The sequence below is a fragment of the Thermobia domestica genome, chromosome 13, assembly GCF_964235325.1.
Source record: "Thermobia domestica chromosome 13, izTheDome1.hap1.1, whole genome shotgun sequence".
In the NCBI taxonomy this organism is placed as follows: Eukaryota; Metazoa; Arthropoda; class Insecta; order Zygentoma; family Lepismatidae; genus Thermobia; species Thermobia domestica.
Genome location: NC_137466.1, coordinates 43907110 through 43933053, shown reverse-complemented (window position 1 = coordinate 43933053; position 25944 = coordinate 43907110). Strand labels below are relative to the sequence as shown.

The 25944-nt window shown below is 37.4% G+C and overlaps 2 protein-coding genes across 6 annotated transcripts in view; one reads left to right on the top strand and one right to left on the bottom strand.

The window, feature by feature from the left end:
• LOC145668122 (atrial natriuretic peptide receptor 3) overlaps window positions 1-25944 on the bottom strand; it is a 753866-nt gene that overhangs the window by 220053 nt on the left and 507869 nt on the right. The window lies entirely within an intron of this gene.
• LOC145669054 (testis-specific serine/threonine-protein kinase 3-like) overlaps window positions 1-25944 on the top strand; it is a 42774-nt gene that overhangs the window by 2624 nt on the left and 14206 nt on the right. The window contains exons 3-5 of the mRNA XM_081737415.1: window positions 1007-1156; window positions 4090-4363; window positions 6357-6533. Coding sequence (XP_081593541.1) covers window positions 1007-1156; window positions 4090-4363; window positions 6357-6533 — 601 coding nt within the window. The remainder of the gene's footprint in view (window positions 1-1006; window positions 1157-4089; window positions 4364-6356; window positions 6534-25944) is intronic.

The following is a 25944-nucleotide window of genomic DNA, read 5'->3' as shown; positions in this document are numbered from 1 at the left end:
TTCTACATGCATTGTTTCTCGCATACATTTCAACATTAATGCCAAATGTTATAATATAGACAAAAGATGTTCTTTCTATCAATATCTATAAAGGTAAACTCCTCTAAATAAAAAATATAGATAAATTGTAAAATGTCATTAGTGAAAGAGCATTCGAATTCTTTTTAAAGAACAAAAGTCACATAGAACATAAAATCTGTTTTTTACGCACCACTGCACAACTCATGTGCCCGCTTTTGACCCGGCAAACACTGAATCCTTTATTGCTATTTCATCTACAATGCAATAGATGAAATAGCAAGGAAATCACTAGCAGTGATTTCATCCACAATTTCACAAAAGATGCAAAGATTTGTGAATGGGTCGGCTGCTAATTTTAGATGTGGTTGACTGCGTCTAACAGCTTGAAGCATCTTGGTAAGTCGCAAATGTCTAAATACATCCAGGAGATCCCGTAGAGTGGATCTTGAGTCTTCAGGCTGATCTTCATTCATCGATAATTTTAGTGGTTTCTATGGAGAACTGGTATTTTTGACGTAAGTTGGTAGAGCAGTGGGCGGCTCGGGACAACTGGTGGAGAGTAAGCATAATGGCGAGAAGTAATTTATCTAAAAATGTATTCGATTATAAGCGCCCCTTTAGAATTTTAGCCTTACATTTTTTTTGAAAAACAGGAGGCACTTATATTTCAGTAAATATAGTATTTGGAATATGACATGTATAGTGTTTGCATACAAAATACCTTGTCTCTTTTTTTTTTTTTTTTTTGAATTTTGCACACAAATACTAGATACTTAATTAATTTTATATTCTTTGTATCAGACTATTCGTATATTAGCAAGAATTATTAAATTGCTACTATATAGAAAGAAATAGATTTGTACATAAAATGTCACATCATACATTGCTTCTTAATACTAGTCATTTATATTGCCCCTTACTGTCAGAATTACCCTATAGAAATGCAAGTATTAAATTTAACTTTTACGATATTATATCTTTTTAGAGTATACATCATCATGCAGTACACAGAAAACGGAAGCCTCTTAGATATTATCCGGAAGGAGAAACGCATAAATGAAGTTCGTGCGAAACGATGGTTTCGTCAGTTGGTTGACGCTATTGAATACTGTCATGACAATGGTGCTGTTTATAGGCAAGGATTGAACCTATTATTTAAACTGATTAAATTAATATACACATGTTTAATTATAAATACAATAGTAATAAATTATAATTTGAAATATCAGGCCCATATTTAAGTATTTTACGCCTATGTCCTCCCAAAACTTTGGTATCCTCCACCCTCTATATTGGTTCGTATCGGTAAAAGGTGGAGCGTACAAAACCAAATGCAGATTACACAGGCAACCAATAACCAATAGCCTCGCAGTCAGCTTCTTCTAGCGCCAGTAGTGTCGTAACGACAACATCTGAGGGTGAGGCTAAAGGAGATGGTGATAATGAGAAACGAATGAAATGGTGGAATGAATAAAGTAGGAGGAAACGGGAGAATCCTGAGAAACTCACGCACCCTGTGTTTGTCCACCACAAAGTCCAATTGGTGCCACCATAATCGAACCAGGTACCCCACGCACCAAAGGGGAACGCTCTACCATTGAGCCACCGTGGCTCCTTTAATTTTATATATTAGATTAGACCCAGTAAAAAAGGCAAAGAGAGTGAAGCCGAAACTCTGTCGTCTTAACACGAGATTCAGCTATTGGGTTGAGCAATCTAATCAGTTACGATATCAACGAAAGTGAAAGGTTCCAAACAATATGCCTACTAGAATTAAGAAAGCATAGCCATTTAATTTCATGTAAGTAGGTTTCTTACCTTCCATATGTTTCATCTATTTATTCATTATTTGTTTCCTCGTAAAACAATTTCTTCCTTTTTTAAAATAAATAAAAGAAATGATAGTCGTAGATACTATTAAAATTTAGAAGTTAATGCGAAAAAATATTATTCTATTAGAGGAACTGATTTCTCATACTCTGTTAACAATGTAACCCAACACTAAATTATGACAGATGTATTGGCAGAAGTGCATCATGCTTGACCCATCCATTAAGAATAATGTTATGTTCTTGATAGTTAAAGCAGCAAATCAGGATTAATATGCATAGTGTAACCACACTATCAGTTGCATGTAAAACTTCACCTATTAAGACATTTAGTGCATGATGTAAAGTTAAAATAGTTTGGTTAATTTGCATATTAACGTAGTAGTGTTTCGAATACGGTACTTTCTGTCAGAATATCACTTCCATGAAGAAAAAAGAAAGAAGAATAAAATTACTTTTTCTTTTGCTATTCCCCTTCGTCCTCCATTGCCTTAAATATAATAATAATACAGGGTTAGCCTAAAAGAAATAGACAAGTTGTACTATGTATAAAATGTTATGTATTTTTTTGAACAAAAAGATTTTACCTGTGGTCATGCGTACATACTTGAAGTTCTGCGGCTAACAGTTTTTCTTTTGTTTCAGTGATGAGTAAGGATGTTTTAAAAGAGAGGATCTGCCCATACAACAAAATCGTGAAGCCATACGTCACAGTTTGTCCACACCCACTCTTCCCGCTCCGCTCCACTAAGATCGCAATGTTTCGAGCCAACAATCATTGCGGAAACGAGAGTAGCCAATCAGATGTGATACGGCTCAGAGGACGCTCGGTTGTTTTTTTGGCTTCATTGACTTCATAGAATGAAGATACGTATGAGCAGATCCTCTATTTTGTAACATCCTTGGTGATGGGTGTGTGACGTAAGCGGCCTTGCCCTCGAACTTGACCTTGACGTGGCTTGGAGAAATATAGAGAGACAAGTTGAGAAGACATGCCAAGACAAATTTAGTTACTGTAGTCAACGTAATTTTACGACACAGTATGAGAACAACCACCCACACGGCAGTCCATTTATGACTGGGTGCATAAATTTGATGTAACACGTTTTCTGTGCAAGAAAAAAAAAACACCGGAAGACCTCCAGTGTCAAATGAAACAGTTCAGCGCGTTCGTGCGTGCTACGCTCGCAACCCGAGGAAATCAATGAGACGTGCAAGAAAGAAACTTGATATGCCTCAAAAGACTGTCTGGAACATTCTACGCAAACGTCTCAAGTTCTATCCATATCGATTGGAATTACTGCAAAATCTCAGTGAAAGTGACAAACAGCAACGTTTAGAGTTTTTGTGTTCATCAAAATCTTTGTGAAGAAAAAGATGACTTCCTTCAGCTACTTACATTTGGGGACGAATCAACCTTTCACATTAGTGGTGTCGTAAACAAACATAACGCGCGTATATGGGGAAGTGAAAACCCTCACGAGATTGTGGAGCAGATTCGAGACTCCCCAAAGGTTAACGTGTTTTGTGCTGCATCGTCCAAAAAGGTGTATGGTTCGTCCTTTTTCTAAGAAGAAACGGTTACTGGAAGAACGTACCTGGACATGTTGCAACTTTGGTTGGTGCCAGAACTTGAAGAAGATAGTGACAATTTCATATTTGTGCAGGACAGAGCCCCACCACACTGGCATTCCGATGTAAGGGGTTACCTTGATGAAGTTCTTCCAAGGCGGTGGATTGGCCATTCAACTGCTGAGAACATGGCTATAACTCAATGGCCATCATGAAGTCCAGACCTCACACCGTGTGATTACTTTCTGTGAGGTGTCGTAAAAGATAATGTGTTTGTTCCCCCTCCCCCAGAGTCTGACGCAACTGAAAACGAATCAGAGATACTGTTGCATTGGTGGACAGTCAGACTTTGATGCGTGTTTGGGAAGAATTGAACTGCAGACTAGATGTTTTCCGTGTAAGCAAAGGATCACACATAGAACATCTGTAGTTGTACCACAAAAACTTCCAGATGTACCCTACAACTCACGTAAGTAGTGTCACCACACCATGTCATTAAAACTCTTTCTTTGGGTGACCATTAATGTTGTGTATTTCTTTTAGGCTAACCCTGTATAATACGTAATTTGATATTCATATTTCATTATGTTTCTTCTCTATGTCTCTAAACGTATAAGATGATACTGGTTTAGGAAAATATTTGTATTATTATTATTGTTGTTTTCAGGGATATTAAATGTGAGAATTTATTACTCGATCACGATTACAATATTAAATTGTCAGACTTTGGATTTGCTCGTGGGCATATGCATTATCGGGATGGTGATTCATCTTTCAGTCATACCTTCTGTGGCAGCTATACTTACGCGTCGCCTGAAATTCTGAAAGGCATCCCTTATCAACCTCACTTGGCTGATATTTGGTCCATGGGAGTAGTGCTTTACGCCATTGTGTTTGGACGCCTTCCTTTCGATGATTCCAACTATAATAACTTGCTAAAGGTAAGTTTTATATTATTAGTACTAATTAATTATGCTTTAGTTTTGTTAAGCCGAAATATATATGTTGAAGAGCAAGTTCGGCTTCAGATGTACTTATTTACTTAGCTACTCCTCGGCGCTACAATCCATGTAGAACGTGTTCTTCTTCCATTTTGTTTTCATTTCTATTTGTTACGCCATGAAGTGTAATGATATGACTGCACGCATCAATCCAAGTAGCCTGCATTAAAGTTTAACTGTATCAAATTGTTAAAAATGTTTTTAGTAATTATCACAATCCAAAACATTCCGTGTCAAAAGGGAGCCAAGTTCCGAACAAGTACAAAAAAAAAAAAAAAAGTAATCAATACAGCCAAATTCTTCAGCCACGATAACTTACGATCTCTTGTAGTAACCACTTGGGCAAGTTTCTCAAATCAGGAGCGTCATTTTAGATTTTGCTTGGTGGGGGTGGTGGCAAAACGCCTTGCCCAAGTGGTTACCCTTGGGCAAAACCCCTTGATATAAGTAAAATTTTGAGTTTTTCACTGATTTACTACTATTTTATTGATAAAAAGCTATATAAATCTCAAACTCAGGGGGGGGGAGGCAATTGCCGCCCTTGTCTCAAATACTTTCAGAATGGCAAGATTTATGTCAAGAACTTGTGAGAATTGATATCATAATTTACCTTGGCTGAAAAATTTGTTTGTATTGATTACTTTTTTGTACTTATTCGAAACTTGACTTTTTTGACTGAGTATTTTAATTGAAATATCAGAACTTTTGTTTGTTTGACTGGTTTTAGCACTCCATATAGCCTACTTCAGTATACTTTGCAGTAAATGGTTTAAGAAAAGGTAAGATTCGAAAAACCAACGCCACATTTGCGTTCAGCATTAAATTCCCTATAATTTGAAACTCAAGATGATTTCTTTGCATTAAAAAAAAGGCCCTATTTCATGATACTCACATGGCGAACTCACTTAGCTCAAATTATCACTAAAGCCTACAATAGACTGAATCTTATTCGCCGACTCACAGGCACAACCTGGGGCCTACAAGCAGATACCGTTCTCACAACATATAAGGTGTTCCTACGACCCGTCCTCACCTATGGGGTTAGAGCCTGGGATGCTGCACATTCAACCTTTTACAACAAGCTCAAGATCCTAGAATGACACGCTCTGCGTATTGCGTATTGCAAGCTACCCAGCCCTACACAGGATTCTAATGATCGCATCTCCTTTCCTCACGTCCTTTACCATATTGAAAAACTTCGACTTTCCTACATTACCAATAGAGTGGCTCAGAAGCATCCCCTTTTCCTTGATATTCTACACAGTAATATCCACTACGCTCCACAACATCCTGTGCGCCATCCGCCACTCTCCCTCCTATTTACTTTATATCGTTATTCACTCCCACCAAATCATCCTGATGAAGACATCGCAGCTGCCTTTGCCATTCATTCAGATTCGTGCTACATCTTCCCATCATACGCACAGTAATCCATCTCTTCCAACAGGGCTCATTGTGTCTCTCATCATGATCCTGAGCAGCCCCAGGATCGGAAGATAACATGCATTCGTCTAACTAACCCTTCCCTTTACTGTATTGTGGCGTTCAGTGCACTTCACCCTCATCTCCCTCTCATCACCCATCCTAATGATTATGGCTAAAGGCCATAATGTCTGCTATGGTACTTCAATACTATATAATTTATGATCAATAAAGTTCATATAAATTATTAAATTACTTAGACCATCCCTGCTGACTCTTTTCCGTATTACTATTCCTTCTCTTCCCGAGAAAAGGGCGTAACCCTTGTAAGGGGCTAGCATGAAGCATGCTAGCATTGTAAAAAAAAAAAAAAACGCTTTTGTTGCTATTGTAGCATTTTAATAGATAAACACCAGTAGGCTTAAACATGTAAAGTATTCAATAGTTAGTATTTGGAGAATTTTATATCATTCTTTTATACTTTCACTTTTTTCTTCGTTTTATTTTTAAGCAAGTTCAAGATAAAGTGATGTTCCCGAAAGAACTAAAGGTGTCTCCAGCATGTAAATCTCTTATAAACAAACTTCTGGCACCAGCTCGTAAGAGAGTGTCTATACAGCAAATAAAAACGATTCCATGGTTTGAAACTCCTACTACTAGTGGTACTTCCAGCGTGCAGATGTTACAGGTATTTCAAAATATAGAATTGTAGTTTGTATATAAGATAGGTGTGCGCAATTTTGCCATGTTTGCAATTCTGCCAGTAAGTGTATTTCCGAACACGTTATCATAAGTCGGTAGATGGGACTAGTATATAGGTAGATAGCGTACGCTGAACGTCTTTTGTCCCGTTTCGACGAGTAGGAGCTAGGCATGAAAGACAGGCAGTCTGTGTTTGTGATAGATGTAGTGGTGTTATAAGATCGAGAGAAACAATGTGCATTCCATTGTTTCAGAAGGAAGGTTCGAAGCTGTGTGGTAAGTATTGTGTTGTGAAAATGAATAATTTATGTCTACAATGATGTGGGTAACGTTGTGTGTTGTATATACAACCATTTCTTGAATTCCTATACTTACTTGTTCTTATTCACATCTTTTTTCACCATCCCTTTATCAGGGTAGTATTCTGGCCATTGACCTCCAAGAACTAGTTGTGGAAATCCATGCTTCTTTGTTTCCTGTCACAAATACAGAATATCGATCTCTTGTATGGGAATACGAAAAAGTTAAGAAAAATAACAAAATAGTGTTTTGCGTAGCCAAGATACGCAGGTAAATTTGTCATTATCATCGTAGGGTAAACATTACTTCAATGCGGCCAATTTTCCAAGATAGACAGGTGACCAACTTACAAAATTGACAGGTTTTACCGTACTAATATTTATCCAAAATATGTAAGTTTTAGTTATCTCTTTGTACTATTAAATAGCTAGATCAAAAATGCATGAATAATCACAGGAAAAGTCTCTATACTACCGACAACACTGGATTGTAAATCTTTTAAAGACAAATCAAAACATAACTTTCTTTCATCGTTTATTATTTGAATGCTATTGAAATCACTGTTTATTTTAAAGTAAAGAAATGGAATGGGTGAATAAATGAGCGGAGGGCCAGATGTTCAAAAATCAAAAATCAAAATCAAACATGGTCAAATGAGTGGACGGCCATGAAATATGCTTCCTCGCGTTGTAAAAGCTAGTAAGTGGTAAATATCGCTAATTTTAGTAAACTTATTCAGGAAGGTTCCCAAAGTTACTATCGTTTTATGGCGTGTACTTAAGATTAACTTCCAAACACTGGGGATCCAATTCTGAAATTAAATAATAGGTTTTATACTTCTAGTTTCAATACAAGGATAAAACTTATTGCTAGGAATCTGATTCCATTAAAAATATCTAAAATATTTCTTATAGCGTTCTATTTCTGAAAATCTATTGTTTAACCGGGAGTATTTCTAATTTGAATAGTGTGATAAAAGGGTGATGGGGATTCTATACTTAGAGTACTCAATTCATTAAGTATAACGTATTTATAAGTTACATATGTGTAACAGATGTAATTTTAATATATATGCATATTACTAGCAAAAAATTGAAACACTTCAAGAAAATACAAATTACCTTATTAATACAATGGCTTCAGACAATCGTCAGCTTGGAGAACATCTCTGGTTGTCGTGAGTTTGAGGCATATAATTTATTAATGATTTCCAGAGGAATATTGTATCAATAATAATGCAGTGCAGAACTCAGCGAGAAAAGTGGAGGATATCTGCTCCGGACTCTGAGCTTCAGAGTTGATCACCGATCTTCAATAATCTTGAAGTCTGGGGATTAGACGGGCATGAGTGGTATTATAGTTCATGAAGTCATACATCAAGAGCGCCAACGGACTGAATTACCACCTAGAATGCGCACATAGGCATAATCATAGGACCCAGGATTATCAGGATGGGGTCCACAGCATCGCAGAGTTGGGGTGGGAAACTTTGAAGCATAGGATTCCTTTGGCATTTGTCATACATAAACTTAGCCTGTTGTAGGACATAAGGTGAAAGAGGGCTCATCAGACCATATTACGCGTTTCAAGTCATGTCGGTCCAACCATGTAGTTATGGCAAATTTTGCCGTCCCTCGTAACTTGTCACCCCATGCAAATGCACGTGTTACACATATGATAGAGTCGGCCCTGTATATATTTTTACTTCTTTATGATTGTGAGTGCATTCAGAATGCTGATATAATTACATGTATTAAAGATATCATTAGTTTATAATTATAGTTTCGCACTGGTGTATTGCATTCCAAATAGAGGAAGTTCAACTTATAAATACATATTTACAATAATAAAAGAAAGAGCTTAAAGTGTATTTAAAAAAAAAACAAAGAAAAACTGCTCATCTTTGAGGTTGGTAGGGGCCGTTGTTTATTTATTTATTTTTCTAAATCTACCATAAGTGAGAGTGTTCATGGCCTAATGGGTTAGGGAAATTTTACTTACTTAGTCATGGAACCTTTGAGAAAATCAGATTAATTAATACAAGAATTTCAGTGTGAACATTGGTTCAGCAGCAAACAAATAAATACAGAATAGACCTATTACGCTATATTGGTTTGATTTTTTTCTCTACTTTTAAAAATCTTAGCTAAAACTTAGCTTCTTATCGTAAATTCATTTTCGGTCACGCCTCTACTCTACTTAATATCTAAGAGGCAAATATATAATACACTACTGTATTCTGAAATTGTCATTATGTATTCCGTCAGTCTTGTCTATGTGAGCCATGAATGAATCGTGACTCAATGTGAACATAAGGAAAATAATTCTTTCTCAAAGTTGCTTTCTATTTTGAAGCATTTATTAGTCAAATTTGCTGAAAATTTACCTCCGTGAAGAATACCTAAGAAAAAAAATAATTTTCTACATAAAGCTCAATAATAACAGAATATAGATAATGTGGTTTATATAATTATGTGTATAGTGTATAAATTATTGTATGGCACTTTACATCATTTCGAGAAAATTCAAATTGAGAGCCTGAAAAACTGAATTTTTGAATCATGATCAAAATTACGTTAATATCTGAACATCGTAACTTGTTTTACATTAAGAACTTGGTGTATTCGATTTTACATACAGGATGTTCCGAGAATAAACCAACAAACTGCGTATACGTGATTAAGACCTCAATACAAGAGAAAAGGTTATCTTTAAGTTTGCTTGGAAACACCTAATTACGGAGATGGACCCAATGTAAGATATTTAGGGGATTGATTGTAGAATGGTTATACGGAATAATTCGATCGACAAACCTCGCATACGAGTTTAGGACCTCTATAGAAGAAAAATATACCTGCGACTTTGGTCAGAAACGCGTAATAACAGAGATAGGGGCAATTTAAGGTAATTAGTAGAATTGGTCATAGGGTGAATTACCTTAGTTCGGCCCCATCTGTAATTAGATGTTTCCGACCAAAGTCGTACATAAACCTTTCTCTTGTATTGAACGCTTGAATGCGTATGCAAATTTTGTCGGTCCTTTTGTTCATTGTTGACATCCTACGACCAAATCCACTAATTACCTTTAATTAGCCTTAGCTACGTAATTAGGCGAATTTCTGATTAAATTAACAAATAAACGTTTTTCCTACATTGAAATGCTAAACACATATGCGAAATTTGTCCGTTTATTGCAGGAACACTCTGTATATCTTTCAGTGTGTCTATTTCATTTGGTTCTCCTTTTTGATAGTAAATTGTATTATGTAAGAAAACATAAGAATAATAAAGAAAAGTAATGATGTTATGTACTTTAATAAATATTACATTAGTATTAAACGTTTTAATGCACTAAAGATTTCATTTCATTTTTTTGTGTGTCCGAGCGTTATAGTAGTGCATGATTGAATTCCGGATATACGAAGGCCAATAAATATGCAAATTACCGGTATGGGCCGCTAAATTAGTACAATGCACATTGGGCCGCGAAGAACTTCGCATGTGAATCAATTTTACATGAATCCCGAGGGGACGCTTCGTGAATGTACACTCATGTCCAAAATTATTGTCGCATGTCTATAAATATGTTGTTGTAGGAATATAATTTGATAACGAATTCGCCCAGTATTTCTCATAATGTTAGTATGTGTATAATTAGCAAAAACATTTATGTGGAAAATTTCATGTCTAAAGAGCAATAAATAAGAGCAATAAAACGAAAATAAAACTTTCTTGTCCATTTAGCAACATTTTGATTTATTCATTCTAATTTTCGTATTTATAATTCTTTTCCTATGAAATTTACCACAAATATACACATAGTATCAGAATTAAAAGTATCCTGCAAAATAATTATAAAATTATATCCTTACAAGAAGACAGTAACGACGGAGTTAACGACAAAGCTTTAAACTTTAAAGAGTATCATTTAAAAAAAAAAAAAAAGTTTGAAGTGGACATTTCTTGCAATAAATTCATGAAAGTATTCGCTTAATAACAGAATGGGAAAAAATGTTTGTTGTATTTCTTGCCTTATAAACAATCCGTAGCCAAATGTCTCTACTCTATATGATTTTAAAACAACTTAGTTGGCATTTAACATTCTAGAAAATCTAGACTATAGCTATGTATGTATACTGGTGAGCAAAATTTTAAGGACAGGATAGGCAAAGTGACATCAAATGTTAGGTACTCGGTGGAAATAACTGAAATGATTGATGCCAGTTTGTTGCACGTTGCGTGACGTGACCTTAGTGCCAAATGAGTCTGCTCCCACAACAGGAGACAATTGAAGGAAAGAGACAAGACAGAGTATATCCGTCAAAAAGTTGTTAAGGTGCATTGTGGTAGTGTTACTGCCAACAAAATGGCCGTATGCAACATTTGGATGACTTTACACGGGAGGGGGGATCGGGTAACTGGAACATGGACGAAGTATGATAAGTGTCTTCGGGGAGCATTCCAAACCATAGGCAATGCTGTGCAAAGGAGCGATGGTGGTCGACCATGGTCAACAACAGCAGCCGACGATCGTTGCAGTGTGCAACAAAAACGAAGGGACTCGTAACAAACAAAGGATACAATCGTAAACACATTTAACAGGATTACAAGGCACACAATCTCACCTTTACAGTGGTACGTCGACAACATGTTGTCTCTTTCCGTGATGGATATTACGTTGTTCAGTTTACGTCTGAATATCGGCAGGACCTAGAACATCAATACTAAACCAAGGAGGGGTTACATTCTCTGGTTAGATGAAAGCAGACTCAGTCTGAGTCTGCTCATCTGGTGAGAGGTGGAACCAAGCAATGAACTCAGGAACATTGTCGAACACAATCGTTTTGGTGGTCCAGTTGTTCAAATGTGGAGAGACATAATGTTGCATGGACATACTGGTCTCGAAAATTTTGAACGTGGTACACTAACCGGTTAACGTTATTGTCACACTGTACTCTTCCGCATGTGCGTCTTTTCTGAGGTGCAGACAGCCCTAATTTCCTATTTATGATTTATAATGCGCGACCGCATCGAACAGCACAGATAGTGGAACATATTCGTACGAGAGGATATTCGTTGAAAGGACTGGCCTGCCAGTATTCATGACTTGATCGCATCGAGCACATGCGGGAAGCAATAGAGAGACGACTTGCAGCACATCCAAATACACCAAGAACAATCCAGCAGTTGTCAACAGCGCTGGTGGAGGAATGGAACTCCATACCACAATAGCTCATTACCAACTTTGTAAACAGCATGACACCAGTTGTAGCATGCATCGCTGTCCGTGGTGATCACACCCTTCTAACAAGGTACACTCATGTCCAAAAAGATTGTCGCACATCTATAACTGTCTTCTTGTAAGGATATAATTTTATAATTATTTTGCAGGATACTTTTAATTCTGATACTATGTGTATATTTGTGGTAAATTTCATAGGAAAAGAATTATAAATACGAAAATTAGAATGAATAAATCAAAATGTTGCTAAATGGACAAGAAAGTTTTATTTTCGTTTTATTGCTCTTATTTATTGCTCTTTAGACATGAAATTTTCCACATAAATGTTTTTGCTAATTATACACATACTAACATTATGAGAAATACTGGGCGAATTCGTTATCAAATTATATTCCTACAACAACATATTTATAGACATGCGACAATAATTTTGGACATGAGTGTACATTCACGAAGCGTCCCCTCGGGATTCATGTAAAATTGATTCACATGCGAAGTTCTTCGCGGCCCAATGTGCATTGTACTAATTTAGCGGCCCATACCGGTAATTTGCATATTTATTGGCCTTCGTATATCCGGAATTCAATCATGCACTACTATAACGCTCGGACACACAAAAAAATGAAATGAAATCTTTAGTTTTACGTCCCACGTTTATGCCGGTTAGGCTAAAGGAGACGGTGATGATGAGAAATGAATGCAATGGTGGAATGAAGAAAGTGGGAGGAAACGGGAGAATCCAGAGAAAACCCACGGATACGGTGTTTGTCCACCACAAAGTCCACAGCTGGGATCGAACCAGGGACCCCAAGCACCGGAGGTGAACGCTCTACCACTGAGTCACCGTGCCCCCCACTCGGACACAAAATTGCTTTTAGTTTCTTTAGATGCTACTGGACATGAATGTGGGCAAATGCAGAACAAGTTGGATCAAGTACTGCTTCTCTGACACATGTTACTCACCCCGGCCGCCATTTGGACTTGCTATATTGGATACAAGTTTAGGTTTTTCAAATAGGAATAGGTGCAAGTGATACATTCAATTCATGTGCAATTTTCTCGGAAATTCACTGGTGTAGTGAACTTTACTGTAGCTTGTACCGTTTGGAAGGTATTTTATGTTAAATTCCGGGAATAGACATTGCAGAGTAATATCAGTTACGCTTACGTTTTTGATGTTGACAAATGAAAACTATTTCTAACTGTAAAAATACTATAGGTATAAACAAACTCTACAAAATTGGTGGCATAATCTTATTACACTTATATGAGTGATTGTCATTATTTCTATGTCATACTATAACAAGGAAATCCTTCCATTTCCTTTGTATTAGGGTCAAAATGCCTAATGTAAATCCAGATACAACCACATTTGGGTGAAGTCCTACGATTTCCGTATTGACGTCTGTGTGTCTGTCTGTATGTATGTTCAGAGAATATTTCGTTAACGATAAATCACGTAGAAGATTACATATACACACGGGGCCCTACACAACTTTCTATTTGGTTCAATACTTGTGAAGTACCTGACATTTAACATGCAATACCTTGCAAACGGTACAAGCTACGGTAAAACTCACTCGGTAGGACAAGTCAACAAGTACGTATAAATAGTAATCAGAAGAATTATTATTCTAGCAAATTAACACAATCCTTTTCGAGGGTAACAAGATTTTACCTTTTTTTATTTCCAAAAGAAGTCTCACCACATTACATTCAATAACCGTTACTTATTTCTTACTTTCTTCACCCATATCTATTATTATTATTTTATCCAGTTCCAGTTATCTCCCTTACGGGAGATTTATATAAAGGAAGTCCCGGCCTTAGAGCCCTGTGGACTGCTTCACTAATGTTGTTTTAAATGAAAATTGTTTGAAATAAGATTATGTATTAAGATGGCTCGTGCCAAAATGGCCGAATTAGCCTGTTTTAATTATAATTGTTTTTCACACTGTTAATGTATTAAGGAAGGATAAGCGGCGCATGAACATATTGAAATTGAAGAACAGTATACTAAAATTGTAACAAATAACAAAATTGTTAAAAATATTGAAATATAAATAGTAAAAATTGAATAAAAACTAAGAGCAAAGCTCCCCAATACTTAGTGTTTACAGCGCTATCTCTTATTTTATCTAGCAACCTCAAGACATTTCTTTTTTTTTTATCTTCCTTTTCGCATAGCTGCTCAGCTATTACGCCTCTGATCCTTTTCATGAAACAGGTACAGATTGACTGACAACAACGATAATGACAATACAACGATAAACCGTTGTAAGGGGCAAAGAAGAGATTTGTAGGGGGTTCGGTCCCTTATTTATTAGGAGACCCCGAGGACTATTGCAAGTATCCCTGAAGAACGTTATCACAGATGGTGCTTACGAAGACAGTGACAGCTATGGATGTTGTGTATGCCCTGAAGAGGCAATGGTGGGTACTTCAAGTTATATGCCCGTAGCCAAACTCCCTTTATAAAAATTGTTGTATGAGTACATCAGGATTCTGAAACATGTAGTTTTTGATAGCGCACATATTAGTTCCTAAGTGAAGTCTTGACCCGCCTACGGTAGATTTCATAGTCTAGGAGCTATGGACCTTTAAAGTTCATTTTTTCATGTTTTCGGCAGCCTATAACTCTGAAGGGAAGCATTTGTGGACCCAGGTTGGTCTATCTTATCTTGGTGTCAGGAATCACCTTCCAAAAAAGGGCGCCCATCAAGGGGGCAAGGTGGGGCGCTCGTCCCTCTCTAGAGGAAATTGTACTTTGGAAGATCGAAAACCCGATAGATTTTTTAGAATAGTTACAGCAAAATTTGAGACTACATTTGAAATGTCGCTAATGCTTGCCCCTTCCTGGAAACCACAACATGGGCGCCCTTGCTCCTAAATGTTGTCGGTGTTGTTTCGAAATACCCTGTATATATATATGCAAGAAATTTTTGAATCTCTTTCAACTTCCTTCGTATTTATTTGAATTCCATCATGTTCGTTCTAGGCTCTTTTTTTAATTATAATTATGCGGTCAATAAAGTCAATAAAGGTTATTTTTATAAACTTTCCGACTGTGGAATTAAAAATCCGTGAAAACTGAAAAAGCTATGAATTCGATTATTTAGTTTGAGTGGAAACCTGAACGTGCGTTATCTGCTCGGCTGTAACTTATCGTAGGTGGAGTACCAAAACTACTGGATAGAAAAGAGGTTGGCTTGCAATCACACAGGTAGTTGGCGTTCGCAGTGTTGTTTTAATAATAATATTTGTGGTTATCACTGTTTCTTTCAGAAACAATGTTCCGGGGGTTACACTTAGTATTCCGGGGGGCACTGCTGGTGCTATTCAATTTATTATTATATTATAGACGTATTATTTTGGTCTCCTCCGGGGGGGCACTCTCAGAGCTTCGGGGAGCAGTGCCCCCCCCAAAAAAAGTCTCGAAAAAACGCTGGTGGCTATGAGTTAAAAATTATTATTTATGAGTTATAACAGTTCAGTGTTGAGTTTGGAACTGATAATTAAGGAATAAATTTTGACTATTGTTAGAATTTAAAAAAAACGTGTAAACTGTTATTACAAATGAAACGCAATTGTTCCGTGAAATACTGGGATAGAAAATATAAATAATTTTATTATAGAAATTACTTTGTAATAATGATGTGAATAAGGTAGTTTTTCTGTAGGTAGTTAAACTTTTGATATTTTATCCGTGCTTTATTTTATTCTAACGCTGTAAAGACATATGACTTGTGCTAATGTAGAGAACTGTTGTTTACTAGTTTTTGGTATACATACAGTGCCCAAGTTACGTCAGTGTAATTCAGATTAGTAATATTGATAGTCTTTTAATTATTGTTTGGCTGCCGTTGTTCAGGGCTCAGTGGTAGAGCGTTCACCTGTGGTGTGCACGGGGATCCCTGGATCGATTCCGGCTGTCGCCAAGTGGGCTTTGTGTTGGACAAACATCGTGTTCATGTTCTTATTTTTAGGTAATCTTTCGTTACCTCGCACTTTCTTGATTCCGCCATTTCTTTAATTTGTTATCATCACCGTCATGTAAGCAGCCATGGCATCTCCAATGATCTAAACATTCATCACAAACAATGTTGAACCATTTGAAGAAAACTGGCTACAAAAATAAGCTCAACATTTGAGTGCTATGGCATGAATCAAAAACATTTACACTATGGAATTAGTATGTGTAAATCTCTACTGAAACGTAAGCAACTCCAAGTATTTCTGAAGCGGTTCACCACTGTGGTCAAAGCGAAGAGAAACTCCACAGTATGTGGCAAACCCCACGTTTAACTCCCAGGAAGGTTATACAATGTGTTTGGTGTGATTGGAAGGGAATCGTGCCTCACAAGCTGCTGCTGCCGGGCAAAATGATAGACTCTGAACTGTATTGTCGACAATTAGCGCAAGTGCGTCAATAATGCAAAACAAACGGCCGGAACTGGTCAACAGAAAGGGTTCCGTATACCACGTTCACAACTCAAAACTGCATACATCTTTAACGAGCTGTCATCTTGGTTGGGAGTTTTAATGCATCTACCTTATAGACTGGACGTGGCACCGTTCGACTATGTTTTGTTTCGGTCTCTGCAGAACTTCCTCAATGGTGTTAAGTTAGTTTCGAATGAGGCTTGTGAAAACCACGTGTCCACGAAACCAAGAGACCAATTTTTTGACTTGAAACCACAAAAATTCATATAGCGACGGGATTATGGTGTTGCCCCCCCCCCCAAAAAAAAATGCAGCTCATCGGACAAAATGTTGCATATGTCGTTTCATATTGTTCTTTTGAAATCACAAAGACTGCATTTTTAATTTTGACCGCTATAGACTCAACACTTTTTAGACAAGCTGATACTTCTCTTCTGTCCACTGAACGGTGTTATAAAACTGGCAATTGATAATTAATGAAATACTGCTTTGAAGTTTCATTGCTTTCACCTGTGTTTCATTTCACTTCAGCAACAAACATAATTAGTCGAAGAAAAATGATGGAACCAGGGTGGCATTTTCTACGATACAAATTTAAAATCTGAGACCTTACGTCATCGATAAACGTACTTAGGCTGAGAAATCTTAATTAAGGCTGTGCCTGTAACTTTCTTGATCTTACTATTACCTTCAGATCTTGGAGGATCTTCAAATCCTATTTCTTATTACATACATAGAATATGTGCTGTGCAGATTCAGTCCGAAGCATTATTAATGTGTGCTTTTAAAATCTTGGGTCTTATTGAAATTTTAAGTTCTTGGAGACTAATAGATTGAGATATATTCTATAATCACAACAAAGAGAAACCATGTGCTATACTTACGTTTAGATTAATATTACACTATTTATATCTTATGAAACATTCCTTTAAAAAAAAACTGTTTAAATCATGTATCATTGCTGAAATTCACTTTCTGGATGTAACAATGATCTTACTCTTGGAGCAAAGTCATAAGTCAAAAAAATTATTAATATAATGTCATACTTCTTTTTACCCCAATCTGTACTAGAAGACTTTTTATTTCAACGGTGCCCTCGGAAAATATGTGAAACACACTTTGGCATAGCGGCAAAAATAGCGGCATATCAAAATCAGATAGGTGAATTATGGTAAAGGTATCACATGCAAAATCGTATTGTCTAGTTCACTACGTTTCTGCTTTTCGAATAATTTTATTTGTTTTGAAGATATTACAGAAAAATTCTAAAATTAGCGGTAGTTTAATTTCGTTGTAGTGAAGACCCTTAAGATCTAAGACTTGAGTGAACTAATATTGCTCACGAAACTCGAGAAACTTCTCGCCTCATATCATCTAGTCTTGTTTTCATCTTATGGGCAACACTAGCTTAAAATTACTAAGAAATATTTTTTCATGAATTAGTATTCCAGTACTAATATATATTTTATTGTTTTTTTTTCTTTATCAGGCTAAAGGCACGCTCTTACTCACGGCTCATGGGCTGCATTTAGTGTGTAGTTTGGTGCAGGACCACCGTTAAAGTTCGTACAGGTGACAAGAGGCAGCAGATGCTGCTTCTCTTCCGCAACTTCTCCCCCAGTATAGACTGATTAGGAATCAAAATATTCTCACTAAAGACCCGCAAGTTTTCATGAGGTCTAACGTGAGGCAGGTTGGGATATAAAGGGGAAGAGGTGGGACCTGGGCATTCATAGCCATATTTGCAACAGGAGTAAATGCTGAAGGGAAATTAGGGCTGGGATATCGAGGTTGACTCTGTGGGTACTCCCTCCGACTTCCTTTCCCATCTCCTAGCGGAGTTTCAAAGGAGGTTCGGGGGAATCTCACATTGTCTACTCGATTTTATTTTCTAGCCCCATTCGGCCTTCAACATTTGCTTGGCCATTGGTCCTCTTAAAAATGTGATATGTGAGGGGTGACCCACAACCCCCTTCTTATCCCTACCCCCAACCTGCCACATTTTAAAATTTTTTTAAAAAAATTTTTTATTAGGGTAGTTCAATAAACTATATTTATTTATATTTTTTTTTCTAAATAGGCCCTGTACCATAGAAAGCAGAATAGATAATTCATTTCCTTTAGTTCGCGTTCCGTGATTTTTTTTAAAGTTTAGGGCTAACAGCAATTCCGTGAGAAGATGATACTGCAATTCTAAAATGGTAAGTAAGTTTCTTGGTTCAAACACTTTAGTTTTAATTACAGGTTCTAGAGGAAGAACCAGCTAATTCCATTTATCCGTCTTTCGTGTTTCTCTTTAGCCATTTGAAGGAAGACAGAGAAAAAAAAAATACACAGAAGGTTAATAAATGATTGTCTATGCCTACGGGATAAGATTACAAGATGTCTCGTCTCAGAAAGTGTATTTGTTTCTGTTGAAAGAACTAAGTCGCATCAATAAACTTCTGTCTCCTCTTGTAAAAGTCTGCAAAAATGATTATTAGCACTTTCTTTTCCTAGAACTGCGGTTGGTCCTTAGGTTATAATAAAAATTTATTTGTTCATTTTTTAAAAACATATATATCTAGAAGCAGAAAAATCTAGAAATGACTCTGCAGTTCAAATCTCAATATATGCATGACGTAACTTTTTTTTAATGCAAGATTTTATCCAGCGACCGTTCTCTACTTTGTTCTTTGGTGTAATCTTTCGTAACCAACTGGCTAACGAGCGCAGTTTCTGTATTCAGTCCCTAGTAGACACATGAATTTTTCTTTTTTCTTTTTTTGTAGAAAAATCGAAACAAGTTTTTGAAAACTTTCAAAAAAGCCTATTTTTCATAACCTGTTTGGTTTTTGGCCTCCTATCAAACCAATTCTTTTTCGTATCAAAAACTAGTTGCTTCTTTGTCACTTTGTTTTTTTTAAATAATAAGCACCTTTGGCGCGGGAGATCTGGGTTCCCTCTTTGTGGAAGTTCATGTTGTTCAGATCCCACGTTAAGCTGTAGGTACACATTTCATTTCGCCTCGCTGCCGAAAGGGGCGCTGAACTCAAATAGAAATTATTATTTAGAAACGAGTACTAAAAGAAGAAGAACATACCGGCGTCGGCGAAAATCAAACTGGTTTCAGTAAAAATTAAAAACCTTTCTTTCTTTCTTTCTTTTTTTTTTTTTTTTTTTTACAAAAGTTGATGAAAAACTTTTTTTTTTTTTTGACAAAGCTGAAACCCGTTTCGATGGAAAAACTAAACCAGTTTGGGAGAAAACAGAAAACTATAAAAACTGGTTTTATCCCTCATTAATCACTATCTCAGATATAAATCTCACTATAGTGCTGCCAAAATGTCTTGAGCCGTGGCAAAAATGTGAACTAAAGCTCACACCTGCTACACACCCACGCGTTGAGCCAATAAGGGTTCAGCTGTTGCTAAGCTAGACAGCCTTAGTAAAGGGAATGGAATTCCTTTAACCGATAGCAGCGCTTGGAATGGAAGATTAGGTGTCAAGTCAATGCGGTATATCTATAGTAGTTCGTCTATCACTTCAAGCAACAGTACTGTTTACTGCTCCTGTTAGCCCATATTTTCACTTCCATTTTACGTACCCGTATCATTCCCGCTGATTGGAAAACTTCCAAGACTTTAATTTTCTGAAATCTAATAAGCCAGCCACCTCTGTATCATCTTACCGTCCAATCCAATTAACCACACTGTTTTCTATAAAATTCTCGAACGCATTCTTGTAAACAGACTTCATTTCTCTTGCCATCGTATCATTCTACCCATCAAGCAGGTTTCCGTCCTCGCATTGGTGTTCATGACCAACTCTTACGCCTCACCAATCTCATTACGAATCACTTCAACCGCTCACAGCCTTCATGCTTACTTCTGTTCGATCTTGAGAAGGCTTTCAATAAGGTATGGCATCTTGCGCTCTTTAAGCTCCTGTCCTGTAAACTAGCAATGTGCTGCATTCGATTCATTTACAACTTTCTATCATGTCGCATTACATATATATCTATAAACAATTCCTTACCATATCCTATCTTTATTCATTCCAGCGTTCCACAGGGCTCAGCATTATCTCCACTTCTGTATCTGCTCTTCGTTGCCGATCTTTCTCCACTTCCTTCAAATATATATTTCTCCCAGTTTGCAGACGACATAGCCTTTCTTGCTCTCGGCAAAACGATCCATCAATTGAACACAGCACTCCAATCTGCCATCGATATCTTTAGTAGTTGGTGCTCGAAATGGCGATTACGCCTAAATTCTGAAAAGACTCAAGCAATAGTTTTTCTTGATCCTGAGAGACGGTCCCGCGTCTTTAGAAACCCAACACGCCTGCACCTTTTTGTTCTTGATACTCCCATCAAACCTACCAAACATGTTAAGTACCTAGGTGTTACATTCGATACTCACCTCATATGCCGAACTCACTTAGCTCAAATTATCACTAAAGCCTACAATAGACTGAATCTTATTCGCCAACTCACAGGCACAACCTGGGGCCTACAAGCAGATACCATTCTCACAACATATAAGGTGTTCCTACGACCCGTCCTCACCTATGGGGTTAGAGCCTGGGATGCTGCACATTCAACCTTTTAAAACAAGCTCAAGATCCTAGAATGACACGCCTTGCGTTTGCTCATCGTATCAAGCTACTCAGCCCTACACAGGATCTGTACGATCGCATCTCCTTTCCTCAAGTCCTTTACCATATTGAAAAACTTCGACTTTCCTACATTACCAATAGAGTGGCTCAGAAGCATCCCCTTTTCCTTGATATTCTACACAGTGATATCGATTACGCTCCACAACATCCTGTGCGCTACCCGCCACTCTCCCTCCTCTTTACTTTATATCGTTATTCACTCCCACCAAAGCATCCTGATGAAGACATCGCATCAGCCTTTGCCATTCATTCAGATTCGTGCTACATCTTCCCATCATATGCACAGTAATCCATCTCTTCCAACAGGGCTCATTGGGTCTCTCATCATAATCCTGACAAGGGAACCTTCCAAAAATGATAGTTGCAGTGAAAGATGTGACCTATGCCAATTGAAAGAGCTGTAACAGAGATGTTCACTCCCAAAAAATGAGCTGCCCATAGCAATAGGTTCAAGAAATATAAGGGGTGGAAGTTCGGGAAACAGCAAGGTTGGACAAGGGGGGAAAAATGCAAATTCCGCAAGAAAGGGGGACACGGTAAAATACAATGCTGACAAGTGATGTATACAAAGAGATTTGCCATAATAGGGAACAAATGAAGGCAACCAGTGGGATTAACAGTGTTGCCAACTGCAATGAAAAGTACATGTTTTGCAAAAAGCACTATATGAAATGAGTGCAATATCCAGTGTCAGCTTGTCATGTAGAACATAAGATATGACGTGTATAATCAGTGGTACAATCTAACAAAAGAGAATAGAAAAAAACAGAAGTACGAAAAATACGGAAAAGACGGAGTTGGCCATAATGCGCCACATTTGATCACTAGCTGTGCATATTAGGATGAACAAAACAAGAAGCACCGAATATGCAGGAAACCGACGTACCTAGAGTCGAAAAGAAAAACGATTTCCAAAGTTGGCAACACTGGCCATGAAAATCCAGACAATTCCAATATAGTTAGGCCACTCGCTTCACAAATAGAAAATTCCGGCAACAGGCATTAGTCTTCGCATCACTTGTATATGCTGGTCCATATTGTACGTGCAACTGTTCGATGAGACAATGGTCCAAACAGAAGATACATTTGCAGTGAGCACAGCGGAATACTACCAATCCGTCACACATGATACAATGATCGCCTGTGAATGTCTCGAAACAGTACTCTAGGTGTCGGAACCTTTGGTGGTCTTTCTATCACATATCCACACCTGTAGAAAGCAAATATAATCAAAGGCTTGATCTGCTGTGTGTTGCTGTCTGCAGTACTATCACCGCCTATATGATATATCCAGAGCATCCCCCCTAACTCTGCGACTGAAATAGTTTCAAAGCAAAAAATGTGACACATCCAGTTGTGCAGGAATGTACCCATGTCAGCGGGCGACAAACTTCTGTGAGAAGCAAGTGCCTCCAAGTCCCCCATCATAGGATCCCAGGGGCCAACTTCAAAATTTCAAATAACACCATCAATCGAGTTATATTTCTTTTGATAAATCTTGGAATATGCAACAACGCATATCAGAAATATTTAATATATGGGATTTCAAAATGGCCGCCAAAAATATCTGCTCGGTGACAAGAACAACGTGATTTTTGGCGGCCATTTTGAAACCGGTGCTTCATATAGCAAATGTTTCTTATAGGCGGTGTTGTATCTATCCAGATAAATATCATTTGCCCCCTGTTCCCATTTGAAATGTTGCGGTTGACCCCTCGAGCCTTATGATTGGGGCCCTGGGGGACTTGCTTCTTACAAAGTTTTCTTGGCCCTCGACATGAGTACATTCCTGTGCAATTGGATTTGCAACATCTCTTTTCGCTTCGCAGCAATTTGAGATCACAATGTTCGATGCCATGTTAAGAAACAACATATATTTGTGGCGGCCATTTTGAAAAACATGCTTCATATAGCAAATGTTTTCTATAGATGTTGTTGCGCATTCCAGGATCTATCGAGAGCGGTACCACTCGGTCCCTGTTGCCATTTGAAAATTTGAAGTTAGCTCCTGGGGCCCTACGATGGGGATCCTGGGGACACTTGCTTCTCACAGATTTTTATCACCCCCTGACATTGGTACATTCCTGCACAACTGGATCCGTCACATTTTTGTTCGTTTCGCAAATCTTCCGGATCACAAAATTTGGTGGGACATCCTGTATATTCCAACATACGACCCAACTATGACATAATGTTCACTACTTCTATTATCGGTTGTTGGCTCAACCCAACCATTTCATGTTCCCCGAATGGATATTGCCTCAATCACTCTAGCATTGATACATTCAGAGTGATGCCTGTTGCCGGAATTTTCTTTTCGTGAAGCGAGTGGCCTAACTATATTAGAATTGTCTGGATTTTCATGGCCAGTGTTGCCAACTTTGGAAATCGTTTTTCTTTTCGACTCTAGGTACGTCAGTTTCCTGCATAGTCGGTGCTTCTTGTTTTGTTCATCCTAATATGCACAGCTAGTGATCAAATGTGGCGCATTATGGCCAACTCCGTCTTTTCCGTATTTTTCGTACTTCTGTTTTTTTCTATTCTCTTTTGTTAGATTGTACCACTGATTATACACGTCATATCTTATGTTCTACATGACAAGCTGACACTGAATATTGCACTCATTTCATATAGTGCTTTTTGCAAAACATGTACTTTTCATTGCAGTTGGCAACACTGTTAATCCCACTGGTTGCCTTCATTTGTTCCCTATTATGGCAAGTCTCTTTATATACATCACTTGTCAGCATTGTATTTTACCGTGTCCCCCTTTCTTGCGGAATTTGCACTTTTCCCCTCTTGTCCAACCTTGCTGTTTCCCGAACTTCCACCCCTTATATTTCTTGAACCTATTGCTATGGGCAGCTCATTTTTTGGGAGTGAACATCTCTGTTACAGCTCTTTCAATTGGCATAGGTCACATCTTTCACTGCAACTATCATTTTCGGAAGGTTCCCTTGTGAGCAGCCCCAGGATCGGAAGATAACATGCATTCGTCTAACTAACCCTTCCCTTTACTGTATTGAGGCGTTCAGTGCACCTCACCCTCATCTCCCTCTCATCACCAATCCTAATGATTATGGCTGAAGGCCATAATGTCTGCTATGGTACTTCAATACTATATAATTTATGATCAATAAAGTTCATATAAATTATTAAATGACTTAGACCATCCCTGCTGACTCTTTTCCATATTATTATTCCTTCTCTTCCCGAGAAAAGGGCGTAACCCTTGTAAGGGGCTAGCATGAAGCATGCTAGCATTGTAAAAAAAACGCTTTTGTTGCTATTGTAGCATTTTAATAGATAAACACCAGTAGGCTTAAACATGTAAAGTATTCAATAGTTAGTATTTGGAGAATTTTATATCATTATTTTATACTTACACTTTTTTCTTCGTTTTATTTTCAAGCAAGTTTAAGGTAAAGTAATATTCCCGAAAGAACCAAAGATGTCTCCAGCATGTAAATCTCTTATAAACAAACTTCTGGCACCAGCTCGTGCGAGAGTGTCTATACAGCAAATAAAAACGGATCCATGGTCTGAAACTCCTACTACTAGTGGTACTTCCAGCGTGCAGATGTTACAGGTATTTCAAAATGTAGAATTGTAGTTTGTATATAAGATAGGTGTACGCAATTTCGCCATGTTTGCAATTCTGCCAGTAAGTGTATTTCCGAACAGGTTGTCATAAGTCGGTACATGGGACTAGTATATAGGTACATGGCGTACGCTGAACGTCTTTTGTCCCGTTTCGACGAGTTGGAGCTAGGGATGAAAGACAGGCAGTCTGTGTATGTGATAGATGTAGTGCTGTTATAAGATCGAGAGAGAGTGCATTCCATTGTTTCAGAAGGAAAGTTCGAAACTGTGTGGTAAGTATTGTATTGTGAAAATGAATAATTTATGTCTACAATGATGTGGGTAACGTTGTGTGTTGTATACACGATTCCAAAAGTGCATTACCACCTGCAATTCTCCTTTTCCTGCAACAGCATTCAACCCAAAAAACTTGGCCGTTGGGTTGGTTGAAAATCCGAAAGGCGTTGGACTAAACCTCAATTTTTTCACAAATATATCAGTGTGGCAAACTGCAAATAAGAGAATAAAACAAATTGTTAAGAATGACAATTTTATTATTGTGACGGAGTTGGATGACATCAAAAGTTACAAAATGACTTACTTAAGCAGTTCAAACAAGATGAATGGTAAGAAACAGATACAGGAAGAAATCATTTCTCTCTTTTCCCCCTCCCACCCCCCAAAAAAAGAACTCATAAAAAGAAAAAGTTATATAATATAAAGGTTTCATATAAAAGCCTAACAGCACAAAAACAAATAGCTAATCGAAACGAAAAAGAGACAAACACAGAATAGGGGACACCAGTGGCGTAGCAGACTTGCGACCCTCCCATGCAAGGTAAAGAAATGGTACCCCTAGTTCTAAACCCCATTGTTATAATAATAATAATAATAATAATAATAATAATAATAATAATAATAGGAATAATAAATATTATTATTTTTATTATTATTATTATTAAAAAATCGTTTCCTTTTCAAATCTTCGACTCTGCCTAAGAGCATGAATGCATATAGCGATCATGTGGCACGTTTTGTCAATAAGCGGTCCCAAAGGCCAAATCGGGTGGAAATCTCCGAGAGAGAGAAATAAAAAAAAAAAACTTTGTTATGGTAAATTCTAGTTCAAAGTTCGAAGCATTTGCTTTTGCACGTGACATTTTGTTTCTTT